The sequence below is a fragment of the Symphalangus syndactylus genome, chromosome 7, assembly GCF_028878055.3.
Source record: "Symphalangus syndactylus isolate Jambi chromosome 7, NHGRI_mSymSyn1-v2.1_pri, whole genome shotgun sequence".
In the NCBI taxonomy this organism is placed as follows: Eukaryota; Metazoa; Chordata; class Mammalia; order Primates; family Hylobatidae; genus Symphalangus; species Symphalangus syndactylus.
In genome coordinates, this window is record NC_072429.2 from 133436773 (window position 1) to 133449896 (window position 13124).

The 13124-nt window shown below is 42.0% G+C and overlaps 1 protein-coding gene across 5 annotated transcripts in view; it reads right to left on the reverse strand.

The window, feature by feature from the left end:
• Positions 1-13124, reverse strand: part of ZFAT (zinc finger and AT-hook domain containing) — a 235543-nt gene that overhangs the window by 30804 nt on the left and 191615 nt on the right. For 4 of the 5 annotated variants that reach the window (XM_055287329.2, XM_055287331.2, XM_063643562.1 and 1 more), the window contains 2 exons: positions 10289-10407; positions 1810-1936 (listed from right to left, as the gene is read on the reverse strand). In XM_055287329.2, the coding sequence (XP_055143304.1) occupies positions 1810-1936; positions 10289-10407 (246 nt within the window). The remainder of the gene's footprint in view (positions 1-1809; positions 1937-10288; positions 10408-13124) is intronic. The other variant, XM_055287330.2, reaches the window with a different exon arrangement.

The window sequence follows — 13124 nt, forward strand, 5'->3', positions numbered from 1 at the left end:
ACCTGTGCAACTTACTGAGGCGAGGTTCTAATTCCGCATCCACGGACTCCCTCAATGACCTATTTATCAAGCCCTAGGACTATTGCTCCTGATAAGAATAAAGACAAAGCCCTACCCCTTCCCCCTCAACCCCGACTCCTCCCAGGGCTCACAGGCTCCTAAGCCAGACTGTAAGCAAATCCTTACAGCACCTGGCAGGTCCCATGTCAGGAGTGCAATTAGGAAACAGTGCAGAAAAGAGAGGGGGTTCTCAGGAGGTGACCTGCAGTCTGAGTACTGCAGATGAGGATGAGTTTGGCAGAAAAAGGCTGTGAGGGAGAAGAAACCAGGCCATACCCCAGGGAACACTGGAGTGTGTGTCCCTTCTGAGAGCTGCAGATCTGGCCGAGGGCAGCACAGCCCAGAGATGGGGTGGCAAGAGACAGTGACAAGGCCAGGCAGGAGCCAGAGAAGCTGAGCCTGGCCTTTTCAGCTGCAAAATTAAGAGATAGGAAGAGACATCAGAGGGCCTTAGAAGGAGTGAGAGAGTGAGTGAGTCTGAGAGTGAGTGTGTGTGTGGGGTGTGTGTGTGTGTGTGTGTGCGTGCACGCGCAAGTGTGTGTGTGCTCATAGGGGATGAAGACAGACAGGCTGCATCTTGTAGGTCCTGAACAATCACTGATGTTTCTGGACATCATGGAAGGAAACTCAAGCCCTGAAGAAAACTCAAGTTCTGACAGAACCTCAGTGCTGACAGCCACGTTTAACAGCCTGGGCCTTGACTCTCCCGTCTGCAGAAGTGGAGGCGCTGCCTCCCGAATTCCCTGCAGCTCAGCAGGCAGTGAACACAGCCCTGTCAATTAATCTTCCCTAAACCAACTGGCCCACAGGAGTTTTCTGTGCAGCTTTCTTACAATCTGGAGTTTGGGGTTTTAAGAACTGGGTAAAAATGGTGTCTTCCTAATTCCTATTTCCTATCACCATTTCATTTCACCTAATGCTTCCCTTTTAACCCAACCTGCTTGACCACTGCCCTCCAGATATGTACAGGGCTGTGGTATGAAACATTAACTTGTGTTCTGTTCATCTTTTAAAAAGAGCATCAAGAAAAACTGTTTTCTAAGCATAATGCCCCAACTGCCACTAGGCTGGTACAGCGGCTTGTTTTTTTAGAACTGATCTAACATTTGAAAAGCACGACATTTGATGTAAAAATCCTGACTGCGCCTTTTGGGAAGGACTTGGAGAATGAGCGATCCTGGTCTTGCAGGTCTGCAAAGTGACCCCCCGCAAGCCAGAGTCTCTGCCACTCTCTACCACGCACTGAGCCCACACCACCTCCTGCCACTGCCTTCCTGGCCCCTGTAGGCCCTGGAGGAGATGTCCCTGAGGAAGCATAGAATGGGACGATGCCATGACAAGAAGTTAGGAGACCCAGATTCCAGGATGAGCTCCAGCACCCTAAAGTGGGTGACCTCAGTCAACCACTAACAACTATCAACCATTAACAATGAAAAGCAACCTTCCGCATATGTGAAGTGAGAATAGTCAGATCTCCTCCCCTCACAAGGCGGTTCAGAGAATTAAATGTGATAAGATGTGGGGGACTCTTGTGGCCCTGTTTAAAGGCCTTCCCTCTGCTTTGGCTCTGTTCTAGAGCATTTCTGGAGGCAGAGATCTCTGGGGGCTGGCAACGGGGCTGCTTTGAACGCTGGGTCAGGGATTCAGAAGTAGATCACCTGATGGACATCATTCATCTGCAAACGCATTCATTCAGCACGTCTAGGAAAGACAGTTCTGAGATGGCAAAGGAAGAGCAGGCGTCCTCACCACTCTCAGAGGTGTATCTCAGGTCCTGGAGCGCGGCCACCGCTGCCTGTGTCCCTTGAACATCTTCTTCGGCCTCTGTGATGTGGAGATACTGGGTGGAGGGCTCCTCAGGAGCTTCTGTTGCTGTCTAAATAAAAACATAATACCTAAGTCATCTCTTAAAAGATTGACTGTTGCCCATAACTTCCAAGATAACATATTAAGATAGAACAGATGCACACAAACAAGCAATACATTGCAACATCTCGTTTACCTGGCACCCCTGAGAAACCAGTTGCTTCCATAAACACACTTCCCAAAGAGAAAACTTCTCTTTGTGAGGACCAAGACCTTTAAAAACCAGCTTTGGTAAAAAGCCCCTGCTGTACATTTTTGTGGTGGGAAACAGAGTATGTATGCTGTTCACAACCGGAGATTTGACCAGCTCAGATATTCTCACATACACTCAGATTCTAACGGCTCCTCTGTTTTCCTCCCACTGCTACCAACACTACCTCTAATCTGTGCCTTACCCTGGGGACTGGGTGCCATGTGGCCAACAGAGGAAGGGGCACAGCCACGGGGCAGCTGACGGTGGAAGAGGTAGGGTGGGTGATTACACAGAGAAAGGGGCACAGCCATAGGGCAGCTGATGGTGGAAGGGAGAGGACCAGTGATTACACAGCACGTGGAGAGCACAGGCTCTGTCATCCAGGCTGGAGCACAGTGGTGCGATCTCGGCTCACTGCAATCTCTGCCCCCCAGGTTCAAGCGATTCTCCTGCCTCAGCCTCCTGAGTAGCTGGGATTACAGGCACGCACCACCACACCCAGCTAATTTTTGTATTTTTAGTAGAGACGGGGTATCACCATGTTGGCCAGGATGGTCTCGATCTCCTGAGCCTCCCAAAGTGCTGGGATTACAGGTGTGAGCCACCACGCTTGGCTGTGCCATTCTTATTCAAACATGAAGGTGTAAGAAATAAAACTGACTACAAGAAATATATTTGCACAAAATCAGGACTTGTGAGGGTAGGAGGAGTTAAAGTGGCATTCACAGGTACCTCGTGCCTCAAAGAGAGAAGAGGTGGAACAGAATTTTTACAGAACCAGATGTTAATAATTATCTCTTTCTGGAAGGGACAGAGAGTGCAGGCAAAACTATAAGGCTGGATGCATGAATGTCACCAATCAAGAAGAACAAAAAGAAGGACTTCAGACAAAATCTACAGGTGTCAAGTTATGCTCTATAAGCACACATCAGTAAATGACATAGAGGTTCAGAATAGCATATAATATTCCTTCACAGCCAACTGGCCAAGTCCATTTAGGTGTTTCCATCCTGACATATAGTAGACACCCCAAAATATTCAATGAATGCATAAATGAACAAAAAGAAGAACATTTTGTTCTCAGTACCATGAGGCAACAGATTAGCCGACAGTAGATCCAGGCAATGCCTGAGCCCGTGAAAGGACAGGAAGCAACCTGAAAGGTTCCTCCTCATTCTGGGGAAAGCATGTCATAGTTGCTGTCAGGAAGGCTGGTGCTCGTTGCAAGGCATTCCTGGGAGCCAGGTGCCACACACATTGCTGGAAGAGGTGGCTTGTTACTCCACCGGTGACCACTGCATGGCAGCTTCCTGGCTGTTCACCATCTCATGGAGATGAGTATGGAGTCAACTACCCAGCTTTATGTCAACTATTTCTGTTGGGTTCACGGCTCTGCATAAGGTGCTAGCATCAGCTGGAAGCGAGGTCTTACTGCATGCTTTTATAAAAGCACCGACTGACAAGATGGATTGAGTTTTACATCAGTAATTGACACTCGAGTGTCTATTTTGTTAATGAAGAGTAAATTCTTCCAGTACGTACTAATACTTGAAACACTAGGTGACTAATTGTTTTTGCATAGATGAAGATGTAAAAGTGATCATCATCAACATCCGCAATAATCATAGCAGCTGCCATTTTTTGAGGGCCTCCAGGGGCTCATTCAGGCCTCAGCATTTTACACATGGTTTCTCTCAGTGCTTCTGAGCTCTCAGGGATTATCAGCCTACTGTACAGAGAAGAACACTGAGCCATGAGGGTTAAACAATGGCTCAAGGGCAAGCAGTTTATAGGTGACAGAGGATTCAAAGTTAAGTCTGTCAGACTCTAAAACTCTTACTTTTTAAAAGAATGTTTATAAAAAAATTTTAAACACACAGAAGCAGAGAGATGGGTCTAATAAACCTCCACGTGTCCATTAACCAATCTCAGCAATTATCAATCACGGCAAGTCTTTCCTTTTTTAATTATACTTTAAGTTCTGGGGTACATGTGCAGAATATGCAGGTTTGTTACATAAGTATACACGTGCCATGGTAGTTTGCTGTACCCATCAACTCATCATCTACATTAGGTATTTCTCCTAATGCTATCCCTCCCCTGGCCCTCCACCCCCAACAGGCCCTGGTGTGTGACATTCCCCTCCCTGTGTCCATGTGTTCTCATTGTTCAACTCCTATTTATGAGTGAGAACACGTGGTGTTTGGTTTTCTGTTCCTGTGTTAGTTTGCTGAGAATGATGGTTTTCAGCTTCATCCATGTGCCTGCAAAGGACATGAACTCATTTTATGGCTGCATAGTATTCCATGGTATATGTGTACCGCATTTCCTTTATCCAGTCTATCATTGATGGGCATTTGGATTGGTTCCAAGTCTTTGCTATTGTGAATAGTGCTGCAATAAACATAGGTGTGTGCATGTGTCTTTATAGTAGAATGATTTATAATCCTCTAGGTATATGCCCCGTAATGGGATTGCTGGGTCAAATGGTATTTCTGGTTCTAGATCCTTGAGGAATCACCACACTGTCTTCCACAATGGGTAAACTAATTTACACTCCCACCAACAGTGTAAAAACATTCCTATTTCTCCACATCCTCTCCACCATCTGTTGTTTCCTGACTTTTTAATGATAATCATTGTAACTGGCGTGAGATGGTATCTCATTGTGGTTTTGATTTGCATTTCTCTGATGGTCAGTGATGATGAGCTTTTTTTCATATGTTTGTTGGCTGAATAAATGACTTCTTTTGAGAAGTATCTGTTCATATCCTTTGCCCACTTTTTGATGGGGTTTTTTTTTTCTTGTAAATTTGTTTAAGTTCCTTGTAGATTCTGGATATTAGCCCTTTGTCAGATGCATAGATTGCAAAAATTTTCTCCCATTCTGTAGGTTGAATCATGGCCAGACTTTCTTGGACTATGTTCCCATGTACTCCATGCCCTGCCCCAGGATTATTCTGAAGCAAATCCTGAAATCATTATTTGTCCTATAAATATTTCATACTGTGTCTCTAAAAAATAAAACTCATTCAAAAAAGAACTACAATGCTCCTGTGACACTCAAAAACTTTACAATAAATCCTTAACATCATCAATGGTCTAGACAATGTTTAAATTTCCCCAATTACCTCATTTTTTAGGTTTGTTCAAATCAAATCTAAGTGAGGTTCACACATTAGAACTGATTAATATGTCTCATAAGACTTAAAACCCATATGCTCTTCCTCCATTTCTGGCTTTTCTCCCCTTGTAGTTTATTTGTTGAAGACAGCAGGGTGTTTGCCTTACAAAGCTGTCAGCAATCTAAGTTTCGCCGATTGCATCACCATGGAATTGACCAATGTTCCTCCATCCATGGTGTTTTCTGTAAATTGGTCACTGGATATAAATACAAAAGCTTAATTAGATTCAGGTTCCCTTTTTGCCAAGAATGCTTCATGGGTTATATTGGGTAGTTCCTTCAGGAGACACGCTTTGGACAGTGGTCTCTTTTATGTAATGTCAGCAGTAACTGATGATCATTGCTAAACCCATGACATCATTAGAAGGTTGCAACATGGTAATATTCTAATTTTTCATGTGTTAGTTGAAATATTTCAAAAGAAAAAACTTCCCCTCATCAAATGTTTGGTTATGTTTACATAGGGTTTTGTTTTGTTGTGTTTTGTTTTGTTTTTAAAGGTAGAATAGGGCTGGGTATGGTGGCTCACTCTTGTATTCCCAACACTTTGGGAAGCCAGGGTGGGAAGATTGCTTGAGGCCAGGAGTTTGAGACCAGCCTAGGCAACAAAGAGAAATCCTGTCTCTATTTCAAAAAATTTTCAAAAAATTATCCAGGCATAGTGCTTGCCTATAATCCTATCTACTTGGAAGATGGTAGATAGGAGTATCTACTGTCTCCTGAGGTAAGAGAATTGCTTGAGCCCAGGAGTTCGAGGTTGCAGTGAGCTGTGAAGGGAGGCTCCATGGCATGCCAGCCTGGGTAGCTAGACCCTATCTCTCAAAAAAAAAAATTAAAAAATAAAGGTAGAACAATTGCTTGATTCTTGGTCTTAATTTACCAATTTTCAAAATAAAGAGTTGATTCTCTAACATTCTACAAAGGTGACTGAGTTGTTTTTTCCAAATATCATTATAAACTTACAGAATTAAACATATTGTATGTGTTTCACTGTCACTATTAAACACTAGTAACAGCCTCAGAATCACAATATCATCCTTACTACCAACAGTAGAATACTTGAAAACTTCAGCTTTTGCAGTTTGTTTTGCCCTTAGGTTACATCCCAATCAAATAACTGTTTTGAAGTCTCTTGAAATTGTTCCTCTCCATGTAGTTATGTCACCAATTTGATATACAGTTAGAATCATTTATTTCATTTTACTCACAATGTTTAAGACTTGCTTCCTAAGTTTAATTTTGTTTTTATTATTATATAAAATACTTTTACAATATTTTATATAATTAGAGTCAAGTCTACACAGAAGGGTATTTTGAGAAATTTAGCATCTCCCCATCCCTTCCATCTTGCTCTCTGCCTCCTTTCCCTACATATAATGACCCCATTTCTTATTTTTTGTAACTACTTTGCTTTGAAATAATTTTAGACTTACACAAGAGTTCCAAAGACGTAAAGGGCTGCAACAGAGAGTTCCTGGAGACCCTTTACTCAGCCTCCCCTAATCTTAACATCTTTTGTAATCATGGCGCAATGATCAAAACAAGAAATTAACATTGGGATACTATTACTAATTAAACAATAGGCTTTCTCCAGATTCCTCCAGTTTTCTCATTAATGTCCTTTCTCTGTTTCAGGATCCAAACTTGCATCCCACAGCACATTTAGCCATCATGACTCCGTTGTCTCCTCCTGGCTGTGAAAGTTCCTCAGACTTTCTGTATCTTTCATGACCTTGACATTTTTGAGGAGTACAGATGAGGTATTTGACCACACCCATCATTTGGATTTGTCCGATGGTTTCTGATAATTAGGCTGAGGTTGAAGATTTTAGTTAAGAATACCATGAGATGAAGTGTCTTCTCATCTGATCACATGGTATCAGGTGACACATGATGTCAGCATGCTTCATTACTGATGATGCCAACCTCTATTGCTTGGTGAAGGTGGTGCCTCCACCGTAAAGTTCCCATTTTTGCCTTTTGTAATTAATAAATATTTGGAAGGAGATATTCAGAGTTTATGTGAATATCTCATTTCTCCTTAAACTTTTGCCTACTAACTTTAGCACTCACTAATGGATCTCACCTGCTACGATTGTTCCTGTGGTATTCTAATAGTAATTTTCTATTTCCCTCATTCCTTCTACATTTATTAATCATTATTTTTTGGAGGAAATGCATAGTTCCTTCTCCCACATTTATTCAATCATTTATTTATGTCAGTATGGACACAGTGTCCCAGTGAAACTTTGGGATGGTTTCCTAACACCATTATTGAGTTAATGGATAAAGTGGGATTATTGAGTTAATGGATAAATAAATGCATATGTAATTTTGTTACATATTGCTATTCTCTTCATAAGGCTGGGCCATTTTACATTCCCACCAACAACGTATGAGAGCAGATTTCCCCACAGCTTTTCCAGCAGAGATAATGTCAAACTTTCGGATCTCTGTCAAGCTAGTAGGTGAGAAATTCCACCCCGGGCTAATTTTAATAAAAATTTCTTTCCTTACATGTGAGGCTGATCATGTTTTCAGATATTCAAGGTTATTTACATTTCCTTTTCCCTGAACCTTTCTTATCTCTTGTCCATTTTTCTAAAGGGTTGATCTTTCTCATCACTATTTTTATAGGCCTTTTATAAAGATATTATTTTTTTCTACATGACAAAAAATATTTTAATCATTTATCTTTTTACTTATTTATAAGCTCTTTTCCATAAGACTTTTAAAGTTTTTCTATGCAGTTAATTTTTAAGACACCTTTTTCCTTATTGAGTCTGGATTTTGAATTATAGTTACAAAAGTTCTCCACACTCTCAGTTTATAGATGAATTCACGTATGTTTTCTTCTAGTACTTGTAAAATATTACTGTTTCTACATTTAAATATCTGATCCTTTTGAAATTTGTCTCATATAACTTTATGTTATAATAAACAGATTCAATTTTATCTTTTTTCAGATAGCTATTTAGTTATCCTATGTCACTTATCAAAAAGCCCACCTTTCTCCTACCAAGATGAGACACCATCTTTATCATATGCTAAATTTCCATATGTCATTGGGTCTATTCTAAATTTTCTGTTCGATTCCATTAGACCATCTATTCATGCACACTGTCTTAGAGAGATTTCATAATATGTTTTAATATCTGGTAGGATTCTCCTCTTATGGTTGTTATTCCCAAGGGTTTCCTAGCTAATTGTACTTACTCTTCCAAATGAACTTTAGAAATCAACTTGATTAGCTCCAGAAAAAAATCTAATGGTATTTAGATTACATGTAATATGTAATAGATCATATTACATTGATAAATTATTGTATAAACTACCTTCAGGGGAATTAACATCTTTATGATATTGAGTATTCCCATTAATTTGCTCAACTCTAGGTTTATGTCTCTTTCAGAAGTGTTTTATAGTTTCCCATATTTACATTTTGGGCATTTTTTATAAGATTTATGCCTAGATTTATCTTGGTTTTATTTCCTGTATCAAATGGGGGTTTTGTTTCCATTGTAACTGATTATATATATATATGTGTGCATATATTAGCATATACATATTCTTATATTTACACGTGTGTATACACATTCATATGTGTAGGTGTACATGTATCTACAACTAATTGTATGTTGATCTTTTAATCTGCTGCTTTTTGTTTGTATTAGCTTTTCATTCATTCTTTTGGATTTTCTGAAAATATCATCCTATTATATGCATAGAGAGATACTTTTATTTCTTTCCTTCCAGTTCTAGGTCTCCATCTGCTTTGTCTGGTCTAGCCACACTGACTGATGCCTCCACATGCTGTTAAAGAACAGCAGAGCCACCAGGCACTCTTGTCTGCTTCTGACTTCAGTGGAAACACCCTAGTGTTTCCCAGTGAAGTAAGCTGCTTGTGTTTGGGTGACACACATTTTTTTTTCATCTTAAGGATGTATCCATCAAATTCTATTTACTCTTTTTCATCAGTGAACACTGAATTTTGTCAAATGCCTTTTCTGCATCTATGAAGATGACTGTTTCATATTATAATGGATGTTAACATGTTGCCTTTCCATGAGACCACTCGTGCCTTGCATTCCAGAATAATCCCCACAATGTCATAATGTATTATTTTTTTCATATGTTGTGGATTCTGTTTAAAAAGCCTTCTCCTAACCACTGGATGCTCTGTAAAGTCCTTAGATAAAGTGAGGGTGATTTTTACCCCCAGGAAACGCTGAACACTGGTAATGTCTGGAGACATTTTTGGTTATCTCAACAGGGGATGGGGTTGGGGGGATGATGCTACTAGTAACTTAGTGGGAAGAGGCCAGAAATGCAGCTAAACAGCCTGTAGGGCACAGGACAGCCCTCCACAACAAAGGATTGTCCAGACCAAAATGTTGACAGCGCTGAGTCTGAGAAACCCTGCCTTAGGTAACTACAATTAGTCCGTGGTGGTGATACCTAGTATCTGAAAAGAGAGATGGTTACTGGCTCTTATAAAAAAGGTGTGTTTTCAGCAGGTGACTGGTTCCAACTCCTATGGGAAAAAAAAAAAAAAAAAAAAAGCAGCTAGGAGCATGAGCTCTCCACTGAAAGAGAGCAGGGCCTAGATTCAGGAAATGCAGCCTTTTCCAATTCTCTCAGAGAGGATGGCAATACAGTAGAATCCTTGCCTTCCATTCTTCCAGATGCAACACCTAAAACTCTGGATTTGTGAATAACATAAGTAAAAGTGTCAAGGAAGTCAACACAAACTTTCACAAGAGAGTCTACATTCAACCCAGAACAAGAATTCACAGGCTTGGCCCAGATCTTAACCCAGTTATACCCCTCAGATGTGAGACATCATTTGAAAAAGTTTCAGAAGTTCCCCAAACAGAAAATCTAATGTTCTGAGGAATAACTGTCCATGCCCAGTATTTGGGCTTGCCTGGTTTGTCATCTGTGTTTAGAAATGTCAAGATTAATACCATACTTAAAAAAATTACCTCCCACTTGGGGTCTCCATCAATTTCCACCACCTTCAAGCCATGTTTGTTCTTCAAGTGCCTATTGAACTCCCATTTGGTGCCATATACAAAGCTGCAAACAGGACACTTCAAACCACCTGAAAGCACAGACAGAGGTTAAAAAAAAATGTGTTCATAATACAGAAAAATGCAACAGTTCCTCCTCCTGTTCAAATGCTTCAAATCTAGTAAGTATTATTTTGTCTCCAGCACTTATATTCAATTCAAGCTTACCTTAGTATTGGAACACAATAGCAACAGTGTATGTTTTTCAAGGCAGAGATTTTAAAACTTAATGTACTTTTTTTATTTGTTGAATAAGCTTTTGCAGACAGCCTAATATGTGCCCAACAGTTTAAATGCCAGAGAGAACTAAGATAAGTAACATAATTCCCTTGGCCAGTGGGTAAGTGGCTTAAATCATTCTATCATTTTTTCACTTGTAAGTAACAAATAATTTAGAAAACGAGAACAATGGAAAGGGAGTGTCTGCTTTTCTTAATCTCCTTTGTCCCAAAACACTAAGACCAGGAGCCAGATTCTCAGTTTCCTTCACGTCAGAAGCTAAGTCATTAGCATAAATTCCCATGCGAATTTCTCAGTAAAGAACAAATTTAAAAGCTGGTCACATCCTGAAACCTCATTATTTATTGAACTCATTAAATTTTGCACATGTTCCAGGAAGTGTTTAGATGCTTTAATTAAGAGAATGTACAACTCTAGGTTTTTTTAAAAAAAAAAAAACTGGAGAGTCACACAAAAGAATATCTTTCTACAATAATATCAGAAGCAGCAACTAAACTGCAGCCTGGACAAAAGTCTCTTTGAACAGATAGTGCCTTCAGAAGCAAACTCCAGCCTCAGGAGACTAAGGGTAGTGCTGGTGCCAGGTCTGTAGTCTACTGGCCTGAGCCAGGCTGATGCTGGCACCACCGGGCTGCCACCCTGAGCTGGGCCAGGGGAATGAGCCCTCTCACCAACATCCCCAACACCACAGCTGTCTGGAACTGTGAGCTACCAGCAGTAGACAGCTCACAGAACTGTGACATTCCAGCAGGTCATTCCTAGTGGCAAACTCTGGCCTCCCATCCTTCTCTGCCATGTCTTCTCTGTGGTCCACATGGTCTCTCCTCTATGCCAATGCTTCCACAGCACCCTGCAATCTCAGACCTTCTGGCCAACAAAATCCCCAATATTCACTTTGCCAGAGAGCGTGCTCCTTCCCTCTCTTTCTTTGACCACACTCTCTGCTAAGTCCTCTCAGGTGGAGGCTGCTCACGCTCTTGAGCCCCAGGTAAGGAGGATGCCAGGCCCGGGCAGGGCAGCAGTGCCACCTCCACGGTGGAGTGGGGGCATTTCCCCATCCTGTCCCTGCTACCCACAGTGCCAGATCCATCAGACAATTTGGCACCTGGCCCTCTTCACTTAAATACTGTAATATCCATTGACTTTAAGGCCAAGAACCTTCCCTACCATTTCACAATCTGTGGAGTTTCATTCAGTCACCCATATGATTATTCAGCACCACCCATGGGGCTAAATCCAAGCATCTCACTCTGATGACTATCGGCCCTCTGGCCCTCTCTTACTTTCACTGTCATTATTCTTCGATTTCTGGAGGATCTTCAGTTTGCATCCCCTCCCATTTTCTCTCAACCTACCCCTAACTATGCTCCCCTCTCCAAAGAGCACACTCCAGAGCCCAAAACTTATAACTTTTATTGGCAAGGCCCTCCACGTCCTCAGCCACTTCTCTTTCTCTCAAACCCGCCTGGCAAATCCACGGCCCAGCATCAATCCAAGCCCCAGCCCTCCTTGCTCTGACCCTGGGATGCTGAGACAAATCACAAAGCCATTATTTATTCTTATGGCCACACTTCCAACCTCATGTATTTCCCTAGTCAACTCTGTCCAATTATCCAGAAGAACTGCAATTCTCCATCCATCTCATTAAGTCCCCTACATTATTGTTGATTTCCTCTTTCAATCTCAGCCTCAGTTCTTGTCTCCTGCTTCATAATGGGAATATCAGGTAAGAACTTTCCAGACCTTCTTGTACTATACAATTCTGTCCCTCTGCACCTGCCTATGCCTGGCCTGACACCAGCTGTGGGTGAGAGTTCCCCTCTGCCTTCCAAGACCCCTTTCTCCTCCTCCTAGAGCACTGATCCTCAGCCCTGTTAGACTCAATGCCCCTTTCTACAACAAAGTTTAAGATTCCTCCATCATCCTGAAGTTTTTTAAAAGCCCCTCAAGTTTTGAAACCCTGCATGGGTGCAAGTACCACTCCACTGAACACTGTGTTCCTCCAGCGTCCACACCTTTCTGCTTTCCCTGTCCCATGGCTGGGTGGCTGAGCCCTCCTACTCTGTCCCATGTGCCCTAGGCTGGGTATCCAGACATTCTTCAGGCTTTTCCTCCTGCCCAGGGCATATATTATCCACAAATTAATGACTTTCCTAACTGTAGCTCCAGTCCAGACTCCTGTCCTAAACTCCAGCCTGGGATGCCTCCCCACAGGTAGACAGGACTGTGCATCCCAGTGTCTCCCACGCTTCCTGGCCAGGCCACTGCAGGCTTCTGTACAGATGGGAGCAACCAGCTCCTAAGTGCTCTCTCAGCGTTATTGTCTGTCCTCCACTGATGGTCCACTTCCCACCCAGCACACAACATGGTCTTTTGAAAATGCAGACTAGATCACAGTCTCAGAGGTATAAACCCTTCCAATGGTCTTCTGTCTCACCTACAGTAAAATCCTGACTCCTCCCTGTGGCTTGCGAGTCCCGCCTCCCTCCCTCTCTCCCTCATTATCTCC